General features: G+C 40.4%; 1 protein-coding gene and 1 long non-coding RNA gene across 2 annotated transcripts in view; one reads left to right on the plus strand and one right to left on the minus strand.

The window, feature by feature from the left end:
* alx4b (ALX homeobox 4b) overlaps positions 1–4504 on the plus strand; it is a 44446-nt gene extending 39942 nt beyond the window's left edge. The window contains exons 3-4 of the mRNA XM_088996949.1: positions 1231–1359; positions 1436–4504. Of these exons, the coding sequence (XP_088853075.1) occupies positions 1231–1359; positions 1436–1756 (450 nt within the window). The 3' untranslated portion in view covers positions 1757–4504. The remainder of the gene's footprint in view (positions 1–1230; positions 1360–1435) is intronic.
* The window catches only part of LOC148897945 (uncharacterized), a 36027-nt gene extending 20828 nt beyond the window's left edge, over positions 1–15199 (minus strand). Inside the window, exons 1-3 of the long non-coding RNA XR_016115042.1 lie at positions 15092–15199; positions 14844–14976; positions 12061–12157 (exon numbers count right to left, since the gene is read on the minus strand). This is a non-coding gene — a long non-coding RNA (uncharacterized LOC148897945). The remainder of the gene's footprint in view (positions 1–12060; positions 12158–14843; positions 14977–15091) is intronic.
* Positions 15200–17657: the final 2458 nt, after the last annotated feature.

The following is a 17657-nucleotide window of genomic DNA, read 5'->3' on the forward strand; positions in this document are numbered from 1 at the left end:
GGGTTCCGTTCCGACAAAACCGCCATCAGTCAAACGGCCGTAAATCAAAAACCATTCAAAATGGCTGACGCAAGGATCACGTGATCATAACAAATGACGACACGCAGGCATCTCCTATACTACAGGATAGTATACGATGTCAAACTGTTGTGTTTAAGCAAAGTTTTCTATTGAATACTATTATATACAAGAATATATAAGAAAAATCTGGTGTTGAGGCTCAGTGAGGCTCAATCAATTGGTCAGCAAAACTGCAAGCTAATAAATATTGAGGTTCTTTTCCCTCCCATGATATTCGGTTTGACAACATAGCTCATGTTCCATATGTTGCAAAGAAGCGCAACAGGTGCAAGCATGGCACATACTCGGGGAAAACTAATATTTACTGCAAAAAATGCAATGTAAATCTTTGTTTGAATCATCACAAGAACTGCTTTGCATTATTCCATGGTTATTAGCTAGTTTTCTATATCTGTAAAGCAACTATGTATTTGTATGTAAATATTTTATGTAAATATTTTATGTATTTTTTATGTAAATAAAAATCTGTCATATGGATAAAAGTCGAGTGTTTGAAGTTGCATTTGACATATGTTTCAAAAAAGGCACTCACTCAATTGAGGTCTTTCATGACAATTGTACCGAATTAGGCACATTCTCAAATTTTCTATATTGTTGGAAAATAATAAAAAATGAAACTACCAGTATGTTATTATATCCACCAATTACAATAAAAACGAAACAGACAATAATTCAGGCAGTAAAGGGCTAGTCACGGATATTTTTTCGCTACAATTTTTACATCACTGATGCACTACATTCCTGATGCAACACATCTGTTTTTATCCCAAGCTGGGACAAACATCGTTTGGGAATCATGTTGTCAAAAGGGTCTTGCCTAGAGACCCAAACTGGTCTGGAAGTGACTGTCAGCAATCTTATCCACTCTACTGAGCTATCAAGCTGCCACCAACATTTTCTGAAAACGCTTCATAAAAATTACCTAAAGTACAGTACACAAAACTGCCCAAAATGGAGAAACATTTCAACTATTTAGCCAGGCCAAAATCCAATCCGGTTGGTCAAAATCTGTGACCCAACATGAGTAAAAGTAACCTAATCTGTTCAAAATCCAGAGCTACCTAGCGAGCGGGTTCGCGAGAAAAAGTACAAGCTAGCACTTTTTAGCGTGTAGCGAGATTATTCCTTGACGGGCTGCCTTCTTTGCAGGTGTGGTTCCAGAATCGCAGAGCCAAGTGGAGGAAGAGGGAGCGCTTTGGCCAAATGCAACAGGTTCGAACGCATTTCTCGACGGCTTATGAGCTGCCTCTTCTAACCCGGCCCGAGACCTACGCACAGGTGAATAAGCATCCCGGAACCTCTCCCAGTGGTGCCGTGAAGTGTTTGTGACTGTCTCGTCATGACTTGCTTTCAGATGCAAAACCCCTCATGGATCGGTGGCAGCAGCGGAGCCCCTCCAGTGCCGGGCTGTGTTGTTCCTTGCGATACCGCCCCCCCCTGCATGCCCCCTCATCCTCACAGTCATGGGGGGGTCCCCGACTTTTTGGGTGTGCCAAGCCCAGGGAGCAGCCACATGGGACAAACGCAGATGAGCAGCCTTTTTGGGGGACCCGGAATGGTCGGGGGGATTAACGGTTACGATCTCAATGTCGACCCAGACCGCAAGTCTTCCAGCATAGCAGCTCTGCGTATGAAGGCCAAGGAGCACAGTGCCGCCATTTCTTGGGCCACATGATGTTCCAACCAAGTCCTACCTGCCCCACCCCCAACCCCAGGCCGCTTCTCTCGAGCAGCCATCATCAAGCACTGCGGGGGAGTTTTGCTGAGAGCACTAATGATAACACAGGTCAAATGAACAAGGAGAGGCTGTAGAGATAGCATGGACCATTGTAGCGACCAACACAATGGAGATAACAACAGTGACAGTGACAACAAGCAGAAACCGAAAGTTCCAAAATGTAGAGGCGAAAATCAGATGCATGCGGTTCTGATTCCTCTCAGTCTCAGGTCTTGGTCAAAAACTTGGCGACACTGACAAAGCAATCATTTTGAGTGAAAATAAACAAACCAGGGTTCACAAAAAATATATAAACTCAAAAGGTTATTTTAAGCTGATTCAATTCCCCACAGGTCAAAATGCAACCACTTTTGACTTGCTCCAAATACAGTAAAAATCACATTTACATTTCTGAATACAGTATTTTCCCGTGTATAAGGCGCACCGGAGTATAAGGCATACCCCTAATTAATGGTGTATTTTCATACTTTTCCCCATATAAAGCACACCGGTCTATGGGGTGCACCGTCAATGAATGAAAAATGTTTCCCAAATATATCGAAATATACTGTTTATAAAGTTTTCCACACCACATTATAAGGCTGGGGTTATGCACAACTTCTTCTGCAGGGGGAAATGTAGTCAGTGGTTGCTGAAAGTAGTTGAGAGAACTGTTGTGGCTCAATATTACTTCACATATAAGGCATATAAGGCACATACATATAAGGTGCAGGGTCATCTTTTGAAGAAAATGAAGGCTTTTGGGGTGCCATGTATGCGGGAAAATACAGTAATGATCAGGGCTTTGCCTGGATTTAAATTGGACTGGATGATACTGCCACTCCCGAGTTAGTGCCTTGACGTTTATTGAAAAACCAAAAGGCTGCGACCGCGTGCAAGTAGAGGATAATAAATTAACATTTTCCAACACGATATTGTGTTCAGTTGATCCGCTCACTTTGGTTTGAATCCAAGTTGCATTTTTTTTACTTGTTCTTACACTTGTTTCATGCCCTTTGGACCGATGTGCCATTTTGTTTTAGCTCTTTTGATTGACTGTGGGTCTTGCGTGCATATTTTAATTTGATTTTACAGGGTATATTCAATCTGCCATTTTACACTGCAGTAGCATTGGCAGATATCTGTTTTATATCAATCCCCCTCAACACTTGTAGATTCGATTGGATGTCTGTCCTTTATGTTGCCATTTGTGAATTATATCATCAGTCATTTCAAACCACGTCATTTCCTCCCACAGAGCAACTTGCAACCTGCACAGGTTCCCCTGTCAGGCCTCGGCCTCGAGTTACAGGAAACTGGGCGTCGTCGGTGTTCGACAAGGCACAGCGGTAGCCTTCAACACCAACTAGTCACGCCAACGTCGACCAGAAACCAATGTAACTAGACACACTTAATTAGCATCAAAGTGAGCCCCCCCCCCCTCGTGAACACCAATGTGAAAAATAACAGCGAGGACACAGTGGTCCAAATGCAATGAGCCGGGTTCTGGTTCAATGCAGGCTCAATAGAGATGACACCTGATTCACAGAATCCAACCTGCCCCAAACTGAAAGCTAAATCAGTGGGCCTGATTGCTAAGTGGAAGAATTCCGTCATGTTTAGGTAACGTGATGACTTTTGTGCTGGAGTGCAGGAAGGTGGAAAGTATACATTGCAGGGGTGTCTGTGTTTCAACCCCCGCCTCGAATAAGTGCATCCCCGGGGTTTGGGCACAGGCTGACACTAAGGACAGATTCCTTTAGCTGATGTTCCTAACACCCACAAACTACTCTGTGTGGTTCTCTTTTCTACTGTCTGAACGAGGGTAGGGGTAGCCCCAATCAGCTGGATGATCTCAGAAAATAAATAAACTTGTCTTTGAGTCCTCCTCCCTTCCCAGAACTTCAAAAGATCACATTTGTGATGTCAATGAAATCCTGTCATGACATCATAATTACCTCAAGCGAGCGCTTCTTGAGACAGGGGATTGTTTTGGGTTACCTCGAGCATTTAGAGAATAAAATTCATCAGACCACTTTCGCGTTGATAATAACACATCAAATTACAGAATTTGATTGTAAGAATTAAATAGAAATTTCAGTTTCTGAATTGATGAAACTGTAGGAAATTCATATTTCGGAATGACCGCTAAATTGTCTCGTTGGTCCAACCAGGCGTGTTTTCAACTGCAGCTCTTTGCGTGATGATACTACTGAAAAGTTGTTGTGTGTGAATGTGAACAATATGTTTGCTATTGTTCTGTTGCTTGTGCATTTGTTTTACGTATTTGTCCAATAATAGGTCTCCAATGGCCAAACCATTGAAGTATGTATTACGGTGATATTGCCAAATAATTTTACATTGTGTTCAAAATTATTTCTAAAGAAATTGTTGCTCCGGGCTTTCAACTTGCTTTCTAATGGCTTCAAGCTGTTTTAATTTTCTTTCTTTAATCCTCAAGTATTTCTACTTATATAATGCGCCATTGCAATAAGTTATTGCACTTACAATTTTGAGAATTGTGCGTTTACACTTCCACACAAGTCTCAGGTTGTTCTGTGTCGCCCCAAAAAAATGTTGCTTCAAGCCATCAAGATTTTGCGCCGTGACACATCTGCTCAAGGTGCTGGACATTTGTTTGTACAGCGGTCATTTGTTTATCATTTGATGGATTGAAGTGATGATGTAATAAAATCCAAAAAAGTCTGATCGCGTTTCTTCTTTACAATACGACATTCAGTACAACTTTTTATTTTATTTTGCATAAGCTACAGGATAGAATGATCGCAATGGTAAGAGGTTTACTCTTGTGTGTTCTTTGTGTTTTTTGTTAACTAATTCAATGCCAGACGTACAAGATTGTGTCCACTCCAGTGCCATGGATTTTGTCATTGTCACTCAAATTGCAGGACCCACAGAATATTGAGTTTTAGGACTACATAAACATTCAATACAGCGTAATAAACCTTCGATTGTCTTCTTTCATCAGAAAAAAAGGGTTAATTCCTAAATTATATGGGTCTGGAGTTATCTGAGCTTGAAATGAGGGCGGCTGTCCAAAATACAATGCAATACATACATATTGATTCATATAGCACTTTAACAACAGCTGAAGCTGTAACAAATCAGGAAAAAGGGAAATCCTGCCACCTTGTGGAAGTGAAAAAACATTGTCTGAGGTCTGAGCAGCACTTTATCAGCACCCACCGCAAGAAAAACTAAAACCAGAACAAATTCGGGAATGGCACTCTACATCATATTTTCTATTTCCGAATAAATTCGGGAATGGCAGTGAATGAGTTAAAGAGTCCAAATTATTGGCACATGCACAAATCATTTTCTATTCAGAAAGATTGTTTTTGCATCACCGTAACGATCATTCAAACAACACAACCTTAGTACGATTGACTTTGCCATGATCAAAGGAAAGAAAATGCCTTGAGTAGTACGCACACAACTTAAAAGCCGAGCACTCCAAAATGCAGATAGGTGACATAAATAAACAGTCGTAGAGGGCAAGAAGAGCGACCCGCTGTGCCCTGGCCGGCTCTCATTAAATCGAATAATAGGTCACACTGCCCCAGTTAGGCTCCACTGACAACCTTAATAGAGGCCTACACGGTTAAAGGACCATGCAGACCATTAGGACACTTCAAAGTTTAGTCGAAACATTAGGGTTCGACTGATAAGGCAAAGAAGGCAAAGATCCAACTGCCTATTCACAAGCTTTATTTCTCCACCGATGGACCTGTCAATCAGCATGCTCCATAAACAAATGGAAACTTGAGCTGCTCATTAAAAGACATCGTTAGCAATGTCGGGGTTGTAAATCTGTGTTGAAAATTAAGTATTTCAGCAGGCACTTTTGCTTACTTTGAACACTTCCTTGGTTTGAAAACATAGCCCGACACATTGAATCTAAGTTCTCCGCTTCCTGTTTGACCAAGGCTCCCTCCTCAACGGCGTTGCCACCGGCGGTCAAAAATAGACAATAGTGTATTCATGTGAACCAATGTTACTGTGAAACTAAAGAAAACTTCTCTCTTATAACGTCAAATAACTCCTTGTCATAAATCCACTTGATGTTTTAAAGCGCGGATGGTGTCCGAGGGGGACATAAAAGATCAATCACCCTCCTGCGGTGGCTATAAGTCAGCAGGGCGAAGGAGCACAGAATCGAGGAAATCTTCATGACAAGGTAAAAATATCATCCAACGGCTCACGTTTTGGCCAAGCTGTATGGATCGCTGCTTTAACATTAGAAGTAACATCTGTTGAGCAACTTTTAGTCAAGCAACCCATCGTGAACATGATGGGATGGTTCTATGTGACCAAAAATACAAAAACAAAGCACCATTCTTCAATAGAGATGAACATAACACAGATTTGCATGTATAAAGAAAGAGAAGTCAAACTTGGCTTTCTTGTCTGACCAAATGATTGTACTGTGTCGAATTGGGAGTCTCTCTCAGACATGCTATTCTCAGAATATTTTTTACTTTTTAAAAACAAACAGTCAACAAAGGCTCCATCGCAAAGAATTGAAATATGCACAGTTTATTTCTTTAATTACAGTCCTCGTGTAATGCGCCTCTTTCCAAACAGCAATTCCCTTTGACCTTCGACCTCCAACGCCATTCCATCGAGCCATAAATGACCATCACAAATGTAAATAAAGTGACTTTATGATACAATGCAGTGTATTTCTTTCATTACAATACAATAGCACATTGTACATATACATACATAGAATAAGGTATGTTGTGTGTAGTTTTTAGGCTTATTTAGTTTAAAAGTATATTTTATGGAAACCCGGGAACGGATTATTCCCATTTTAATGGTTTCCTATGGGAATTTTTTTTGGAGATACACACTTTTCGCCTTACACACTCTGTCTGGGAACCAATTAAGTTCGGGCACCACATTGTGCGTCATAACCGAGAAAGCGGTGTGTATATATATATATATATATATATATATATATATATATATATATATATACATACAGTAAAGTCTCGTTATATCGATATTCAAGGGAGTCCGAAAAAATATCGATGTAACCGGGACTATCGATATATCCGACCCTGTTTGCATGTAATTTTCTCCGTGCGTGCATAGAAATAGTATCGGTATAACCGGGACTATCGATATATCCGATATAACGAGACTTTACTGTATATATATATATATATATATATATATATATATATATATATATATATATAGGTCCCGCCCCCTTGTTCGTGACATCACACCAGGATGTTTTGCCTTGTTCTAGAAGCAAAACAATGGCTTCAGGTCCGGAGAAGATGCTTTCTTGTTATATATATATATATATATATATATATATATATATATATATATATATATATATATATACACACCGCTTTCTCGGTCACGGGTGTTCCCTCCATGACGTCACTTAGGGCATCGTCTTCAACTCGAAAACAAGACTTCTTAAATATTCAGCGCGAGTCATAAAACGTAAAATATAGCTATATGCGGTGGAATCTATATAAAATGCGCTCAGTAGAAGTCATTTGAAGTGATTTTACAAATTATGGACGCAACTTGTCCGGTGTCGGTGGTCCTTTAAGGATGGACAAGCTTGGAAACAATTGGTTGTCAGAACCAATAGGCTGTGACTGAAGCCGGCTTTTATTCCATTCAATTTGCACAAACAGGGTAATTGAGCCCACATGGATTGATATATTCACAATCTGTTGCTTTGAACAGTGTTTATTATCATATTACTTGTAAACTAGCATATTAACTCCTTCACTGTCAGACGTGCAAAAATGTGTCCACTCCAGTGCCAAGGTTTTTGTCATTGTCACTTGAATTCCAAGACCCACAGAAAATTTTAAAATTTAAGAGTTGACAAACTATCATCAGCAGACCGACTGCTGATTCCCTCTTAACACCAATCAAGTTATTATCCGGATGTGTCTCCTTCGCTGCTCTTCACTCCAGAACCGCATGGCATCTCTCGCTTGGCTAGTATGTTTTTAATTATGAAGCTTGTGAATACGCAGCCGGTGGAGTATCACTATGATTTATTGCTCACTCACGCCTTGCCGTGTTTGGTGCATTTGCTCAAGGAGCCCGCCTGCTGCCGAGCTCAAAAGGTCAAAAATATACAAATAGTCAATGTTTCACAGACTGCATTGGTGAACAATGTGCAACGATTGTGAAGCAGAAATGAAAAGTCAGCCGTGAGGGAAAACGTTTCTGACAAGCGAAACCCTGGAAGGATTTGAGGAGCAGAAAAGGAAGAACTAAATGAAGAATCTCTTGCAATGGTCTTCAACTACATGCTAAACAGAACTTCTTTGTAACCATGCAACTTTATGCGACCGTCACACATGGGATCATTTATTAGTTGTCAACTGAATCCAAAAATGCTTGGCCTGAGAGACGTCTCATCCCAACAGACTAATTTCCTGGCCTACCCTGCTCTCTTCCTGTTTTATACCGACTCATGGGCACCACATTGTGCGTCATAACAGCTACTCTGAGGAAGCACGGTTATGGCTGCCGTGGGACTATTTATGCAGAATTTAGCAGGCCAACTCTTATGTTGGAGTGCCACATTTGATTTTCAAAACAAAACTTGTACAGTGTTTTATTTAAAGGACAACCGACACCATTTTTTTGTTTCCGAATTGACATCAGAAAAACGTTTTATAGCATCTAAAATACCCAAAACACGCAGGCTGATATTTTTAGTCAAATGAAAAACACCAATAAAAATGAGTTAAAGTGTCCCAAAACTACTTCAAAATGACCTCGGAGATGCCGAGTTTCAGAAGGTCCCGCCCCCTTGTTCGTGACATCACGCCAGGATGTTTTGCCTTGTTCTAGAATCAAAACAATGGCTTCAGGTTCGGAGAAGATGCTTTCTTGTTACTCATCCAGTTATGAATATGATTCAAATAGTTCTGAAGAGGAAAGCATAAATGTTTGCAATCGATGAAAGAAGTCCTCCCGGATCAATTCAAGCCGTCAGCACTCCAATGTAGCGTCCCAGAATATGCACAAAATGGCGTCCAAGCTCCGTTGGAAATGGGCTGATTTGTCTGCTGGGAATTTGTGTCAACTAGTATCAAATAGTAGTGTTGGTGCAACACATGACGATTCACCATCGCGTTATTTATGCGTTTTCCTTCTAATTTCAACATCAACACGAAGTTTTCAGACCAAACAAAGTGCCCAAAACGCATTGTGTGTCGCTTTCTCGGTCAGGAGCGTTCCAGACGCGACGTCACATAAGGCATCCTCATCAACTCGAAAACGTGTTTGCATGTGTGTGTGTGTATGTGCGCGCGCATGTGTGTGCGTTCGCATGAAAAACATTTCTAAATATTTTACTTTTATGGCTCTCTTAGTCAAAAAGGTTCCCGACCCCTGCTCTAGAATCAAAACAATTACGTCAGATTAGGAGAAGATGCTTACTTTTTACTCATCCAGTTATGAATATGATTCAAATAGTTCTGGAGAAAAGCATACATGTTTGCAATCGATTAAAGAAGTACTTGCGTATCAATTCGAGCAGTCAGGACTCCAATTTAACGTCCCAGAAAATGCACAAGTTGGCGCCCAAGCTCCATTGGAAATGGGATGATTTGTGTCAACTAGAATCAAATAGTAGTCTTGGTGCAACACACAACGATTTACCATCGCCTTATTCATGTGTTTTCCTTCTAATTTCGCCATTAACACAGATCAACACAGAGCTTTCAGACCAAACAAAGTACCCAAAACGCATTGTGTGTCGCTTTCTCGGTCAGAAGCGTTCCAGACGCGACGTCACATAAGTCATCCTCATCAACTCGAAAACAAGACTTCCTGAATATTCAGCGCGAGTCTTAAAACGTAAAATATAGCTATATACCGTGGAATCTTTGTAAAATACGCTCAGTAGAAGTCATTTGAAGTGATTTGACAAATTATGGACACAACTTGTCCGGAGGCGTCAGTTGTCCTTTAAATCAGAATCAGAATCATCTTTATTGCCAAGTATGTCGCACACAAGGAATTTGTTTCTGGTAGAACACGCTGCACTAGTATCATAATCAAAAAATTGCTAAGTGGCACTATACCAGTGATGTACGGTGAGGTTCATGGCTGGTGAGGCACTGACGTCATCATAGTCAGATTTACAAACATATGAACTCTACAGAGTAGTTTATTCACCATTTGATTGGCAACAGTTAACGTATTTTGTTTAAAATTTCATGTCAGCATTCATTATATATACAAACTGTAGAATAGAAAAAAATAATTAAAAAAACGTTTTTATCGTGTTACCTTTAGTTGTAAATGAAGTCCATGCGCCGCTCCTTCTGAAGAAAGGCATGGATAACTTCTTTGTAGAAGCCTTCCTTATCTTTCTTCAGTTTTAAAAGTCTCTCTGTCTCAACCGAGATCACTGCCAGTGAAGAAAGTCGTCCTTGATCAGTCCTGTTCCCACTGTATGTTTTCAGTGCTGAGAATGACAATCTCGTCTACTTCTACAGCAACAAATGGGGCTGCACCGATCTCCGTTTTAATGTCATTTCTAATGACATCACCAACTGCTTCAATTAAATCGTTCTGTATTCTGTTTCACAGGCTAGAAAATATAGTGGATGTCCCAAAATGACTCGCTAGCCTGTCATCTTTCTGAGCGAAAGCATGTAATAGTTCAACATAGTTGCCACGATGAGCAGAGCCTTTACTTTCATCATTTCCACGAAATGCCAGCTGTTGTTTGGCAAGGAAGCAGGTGGCATTGATGCGATCTTTTAAAAGCTCCCGCTTCTCCTTTACCTTAGCATTGTGGATGCTGATGTTGAGTCTTCGCTCATTTTTGATGAGGCTCCGTTGTAAAATTTTCAGGTCGCAATATCCCATTTGAGTCCAGACATTGTCACAAGTTGAGAACAGAAGGCAGGAAAAGCAGAAAAGGCGGTTTCTTGCTGGACATCCACACAGCCAGCCTTTTCGTGTGTACCAGTCCGCCTGAAAAGAGCGATTATTGTGTCCCGTTGTCTGAAGCAAACCTTTTAGCTCCGGTGTTGGTCTTCCTTTAATTATTACCTCCTGCTTCGATTGAAAGTCCAGTTTAGAAAATTCTTTCAATTTAGATACGTAATCCTCCATTCTGAAAGTGAGGCCAAGCAACACGAAAAAATGACTGCAGGGTTGCACTTTACTTGCTCACTGTAGCTTTCTGTCTCTAATTCTATTATTCGGCAGACGTGGAGTCGGAAGTATCTCTGGAATCACAAGCGCCCCCTGTCATGAGGCGGGAGAACTGTTTGCCTCACGTACGCACAGCGTTTTGATAAAAATAAAACAAAATAAACACTGTAGTACAGTGTTTATAATGTACAATGACTCTACATTATATACACCAGCTAAACTGTAGAATTTTAGTTCATATACTAAACGTGTTTGAACGCTTTAATAGCGATATGCAGAAGGACAGCAATACGGTCTCACTGCAGAGCAAGCCAGCACAGTAAGCATAGTGATTGCGCAATCCGTGGTGAGGATCAGCCGGCTGGTGCCTCACTGCTCATCTCTACTTAGTATTTGAACGGTAAATGTGAAAATTCAGCGATTTTGAAAAAAATCCTAAAACGGTGAAGTTAAATGGACAAGAACTTTAAAGTACAAATCACTAAATACATATAACTGTTTAATTTATTTTTTCATTTGATATTTCCATGACAGCTTTCCATGATGGCAGGTGAGGCACTGCCTCACCTGCCTCCCCTGACTGCACATCACTGCACTATACAGTTCCATTTGGGCTACTGTTGAAAGAGTTCAAAGAGTTCAAATATTTCAAAGAAGTCAATTAATAATACATGTACAGTAAAGTCTCGTTATATCGATATTCAAGGGAGTCCGAAAAAATATCGATATAACCGGGACTATCGATATATCCGACCCTGTTTGCATGTAATTTTCTCCGTGCGTGCATAGAAATAGTATCGATATAACGAGACTTTACTGTATTTTTTTTCAAATTCAATGATGGCTAGCCACATTATATTTGAACAATTATCTCATACTGTGGCGGTAAAGCAGTATTACGGCATTATTTAACACATTTATTAATTTGCAAGGGAGGAGGGCGGGTATTAAGGAGCATTATGGGTTCCATGTGACCCACAAACCCACATTTTTCCCACAACTGTTCTTGACACAGCATTAAGTAGCCCAATTTAATTCCAAGACATGTGTGTATGATAGCATAAGATGATACTTACATTTTCACATGGACTTGTAACAATCACAGCAAAGAAGATGGGAATTGTCTGGGCCTCAGAGGTCGGGGGGCTTCTCTGGCATGGCCAACATCTCACACTTTTCACACAGGATAAACACAGAACAAGGAGGAGAGGTAAGTTTTATGTTAAATACATTCAGGAAACAAGACTTGTTCGGGTTCTCGTGGGAGTCCATTTGATCGTAAATCATCAAGCAATGAAAGTTTCCTCTCCAAAGTGTGGGCTAAAACCAACTGCCCCTCCCTCTGTTCAACCCCCCCCCCCCACTCTTCGCTTGGAATTTTTATGATGAAACGAGAGATGTGGTGCTACAAGACTTCTTTGGAGCAAAGAGGTACACAACTTGTCATAAATCCTTTGTGGAAGAAAAAAAAAAGTACATTTACGTCATGGGCTGTTTTAAAAACATTCTTTTGAATACTCAGAGGTATTCAACAAATTCTTTTGCATGCTTTTACAGTGTGTGGTATCCTCCAGGCAAACAACGATTTGCCAACCAACGACTTTGGGTCTCATCGCTAGACCAGAAGATTTTCAAAGTACGAAGACTGATCTGTGAGAGACAGCCTAATGAATAGAAGAAATAGAAGAAGCTTACTGTTAGCTTGTCCAGTGACTAAATTGTGGTTTCAAACTGCCTTTTCATTTTGTGTGTGTGTGTATAATGACTTGGGAGAAATGTTTTACAAGCACCGTCTCCTTAATTTGTCCAGCAACAAAACAAGTTTCACACACACACACACACACACACACACACACACACACACACACACAATACACACATACATATATACACACACATACACATACACACACACACACACACACACACACACACACACGCACGCATATACGCATATATATACGCACACACACACGCACACACGCACACACACACACACACACACACACACACACACACACACACACACACACGCGCACACACACACACACACACACACACACACACACACACACACACACACACACACACACACACACACACACACACACACACACAGTCTTCTTCTTTTCCTTTCGGCTTTTCCCCTCAGGGGTCGCCACAGCGAATCAATGTCCTCCATCTATCCCGGTTTTGTGCATCCTCTTCTCACACACCAGCTACCTTCATGTCCTCTTTGACCACATCCATAAACCTCCTCTTCGGTCTTCCTCTCGGTCTCCTGCCTGGCAGTTCAAGACTCAGCATCCTTCTCCCGATATAGTCACTGTCTCTCCTCTGGACATGTCCAAACCATCTCAGTCTGGCCTCTCTGACTTTCTCTCCAAAACCTCTCATATGAGTTGTCCCTCTAATGTACTCATTCCTGATCCTATCCAACCTGGTCACTCCCAAAGAAAACCTCAACATCTTCAGCTCTGCTACCTCCAGCTCTGCTTCCTGTCTTTTCTTCAGTGGCACTATCTCCAGTCCAAACATCATGGCTGGTCTGACCACGGTTTTATACACTTTTCCTTTCATCCTAGCTGAAACCCTTCTATCACACATCACACCTGACATTTTTCTCCAGCCGCTCCAGCCTGCCTGGACACGCTTCTTCACCTCTTTTCCACACTCTCCATTGCTCTGGACAGTTGACCCCAAGTACTTAAAATCCTCCACCTTCTTTATCCCTTCTCCCTGTAGCATCATTCTTGCACTTGGATCCCTCTCATTCACACACATATATTCCGTCTTGCTGCGACTGATCTTCATTCCTCTCCTTTATATATACATACACATAGTATACTGTATAATATATATTATGTACTGTGTATACAGTATATAATATATATTATATAGTGTGTATACAGCAGTGACGTGCGGTGAGGTTCATGGCTGGTGAGGCACTGACGTCATCAATGACGTCACCGCTCGTCTCTACTTAGTATTTGAACGGTAAATTCAGCGATTTAAAAAAAAAATCCTAAAACGGTGAAGTTAAATGGACAAGAACTTTAAAGTACAAATCACTAAATACATCTAACTGTTTAATTTATTTTTTCATTTGATATTTCCATGACAGCTTTCCATGATGACAGGTGAGGCACTGCCTCACCTGCCTCCACTGACTGCACGTCACTGGTATACAGTATATATATATATATATACAGTAAAGTCTCGTTATATCGATATCGGATATATCGATAGTCCCGGTTATATCGATACTATTTCTATGCACGCACGGAGAAAATTACATGCAAACAGGGTCGGATATATCGATAGTCCCGGTTATATCGATATTTTTTCGGACTCCCTTGAATATCGATATAACGAGACTTTACTGTATGTGTATATATATATATATATATATATATATATATATATATATATATATATATATATATATATATATATGTGTGTGTGTGTGTGTGGGTGGGTGTGCGTGTGTGGTTAAATATGTTTTATATATAGTTGAAAGATATGAAGTGCAGGATATCATAATTTAACCAGCAGTAACTCCAAGCGGCTGTTAAAATCTGAATCATAATTTGACCTCAATCTCTGCAGACACTCCACACTGAAACACTCGTACCTAGGGACAATTTTGAATATCCATCAGCGTGCCATCAGTGTTTTGGGACTGTGAGAGGAAACCAGTGGACCCGGGGAAGACCCACTGAGGCCTGGCAGAACATGCAAACTCCACACAGGAAGGCCGGAGCAGGGTTTGAACTAACGACCTCCGCGCTGTGAAGTCGGCCGCCGGGCCTCGCCCAATCAATAATTTAACTTTAAATAATCATGAAAGAATCATTACCATGAGGCCGCTTGGTGGTCCAGGGGTTAATGCATCCTGCAATTGGCTGGCAAGGGTCCAGGGTGTCCCCCGTCTACTGCTCGAAGACGAGTGGAATGGGCTCCTGCACCCTCCGCCCCCTCCGTGAGTGAACCTTGTGACGAAAAAGAGGGTCAAGTGGTCTCTTATCATATAGGCACACTTTCTTTTAAAACTAAATAAAACCTAAGCTACGCAAGTTTAGCACGGACTTTGAGAAAATTACTCACATTCGCTAATAGTGAATTAATATTATCACAGACAGCTACAAAATAAGTTCAAAAGAGTTGACCTGACCACCTGCAACAACAGCTACTTGACTATCTATCTGATTGTTATCAGACTTCCGTGTTCTGATGGAAGCCCCGCCCACGCCTGTAAACTACGCCCACCAATATCCAGGAAAAGGATTCACTCTAAATTGATAGCCAACCAATGGCAGGGCACGTAGACAAAGGCAAGGCACGTAGACGAACATTCAACACTCAAAGTCAATGTTTCTCATACCCTCAACGCATGGGGGGTGTGGGAGGAACGCGGCTTACCCGGAGAAAACCCACCGAGGCACGGGGAGAACATGCAAATGGAAGGCCGGAGCCAGAATCGAACCCTGCATTGTGAAATTGACGTGCTTGACAGATTAAAACGATTTCATTTAAAATCGAATGATGTACGACTGAGAGCTTACACAGACGTTTTAAAATCGAATGTAACTCATCACAGGTGAATTGTTTATGAGTAATTATTTCACGTGCCGGCGCTACGCGGTGCTAAAGTAAACTTACCGTTCATTGTTACTAGATCAAATGCAATATGCGTTGTTTGACGACGTTTTCTTTTTAAAGGGGTTAAAATTATGGAGAATGGTCCTGATTCTGAAACAACCCACTGGAGAAATATTTTGCGAAAGTAATAATAAACATAGTCAACACTTTTAAACTATAACAATTTGGCTATGTGAAAAACTTGCTTGGCACCTATTTACTTTTAAAACTTGAATTACGCAGTACAGGGTTGGGCTTTTCTCTAGGCAGTTGTGGCTTAGCAAGAGGGGAGATGCTGCCCCCGAGTGTTGAGCCAAGTATTTTCTGACATTGCCATGATTGAGGGTTGCGTTTTTGCCAGTCACTTCGACTCACAATGGTGCCATTTTTACAGTCAACTGCTGGGCTAATATAATAATTACATTACATAAATACATTTCATTTATCAACCAATATCTTGGTCCCAGGTCCCAGTGATAAATCCTTGTAAATCATAGCTGACAATAAACTATAAAAGGCATTTAAAGTAATTTGGTCTATTTGTTTTTCTTCTTCTTCATTGGTCAATGTGTGAATGACTTCACTATGATGCAAAATCCAAACAGGTCGGCCCTCCTAATGCGTCAATTTTACGGGCCGCCTCTGCTCACACTGCCCACTTCCTTAGCTATTGAACAGTTCATTGAATTCTACACATATTAATATATTGATGTAGTATTTAGAATTTTTCCAAAGAATTTCACGACATACAATGTGTATAGAGGATGGGAAATTGATTACTTTTCCATTTCCAAGCATCAACAGCCTTGACGCCTTAACACATTTGATCACAACCGCTTTGGATCAATTAAAAGCTTGTTTTAAATCAGACATGCGGTCCTGGAGTTATTTTCAAACAGAGTACAAGGTAGGTACCGTATACAGTTGAGTGACTTCAAATATATTCAAAGTTGCAGTCAACTCATTCACAAAAAAAACACATTATGTCAGCCTGGGTACAAGGAGACAATAGGTTATTTCTAAAAGCCATTTATTAAGAATCAAATGCATACAGAACCATTTTAACACCCAAAATCACAGCAGTAAAATAACAACCATATCTACATAAATTTAAATCATGTTGACATTCAAATCTGGAAGGTTCTTTAAAGACCTAGAACTTAGTTTACCAAATACAGTTGTTCATACACATTTGAAAACTGCATCGAGGATGTAAACACTCACTTTCAGAGCGCTTACAACAAAATAGTGTAACAAAAATAGCGGACTGTGTAAATAGCATTTCAAAGGACAATATTACTATATACAAAGTTATAGAGGGAAAGTTGGCAAAGTGTACAAAATTAAGACACATCCTTAACAATTGGCAAAATGAATCCCTTCATTTATCTTGTAAATTATAATAAAATAGTAGATGTTGTCACACCTCAAACAAAATACCAATAATACATTGATTTTTGTGATATTGACATGTTAAGGGTGTTGTCGAATCGATAAAACAACCATGTATTTGGAACCTGTTTTTTCAAACTGGCATTTTCCCCTCAAAAATATAATATAAAAAATATATATAAAAGTGGATCTAGACATCTGTATCTACTCCGGTCAAGGATGACGCTTCGTACTGATGTCCCAACGTTTATTGTGAAACACTTGGAACACCGTGAAAACTAAAGGACATTAAAGCGACAACATTACAATAAGTTCAACAAAACATACAGTAAATAAGCAAATTAATAACGTACCGTATGCACCTTATTAACTGAAAGTAGATAAATGTTGACGTAGACTTTAGACCAGAGATGTCAAACTCATTTCACATGGTGGGCCACATATGGCCTCGGTAGATGTCAAGTGGAGCCGGATATCATGTCTTTCATTAGTTTTGGTATGAAGAAGCACAAGAACATTCGGAAAATGATGACAATTAATGAGCATTCCTTTAACACAACATTTCGTTTCATGAACAAAATGTGCAATTTACTTTTATCATTCACACATTTGCATTGCAACTGATCCCAATGATACTACA

This window comes from Hippocampus bargibanti, linkage group LG05, assembly GCF_051943395.1.
Source record: "Hippocampus bargibanti isolate YZ-2025 linkage group LG05, ASM5194339v1, whole genome shotgun sequence".
NCBI classification, from domain to species: Eukaryota; Metazoa; Chordata; class Actinopteri; order Syngnathiformes; family Syngnathidae; genus Hippocampus; species Hippocampus bargibanti.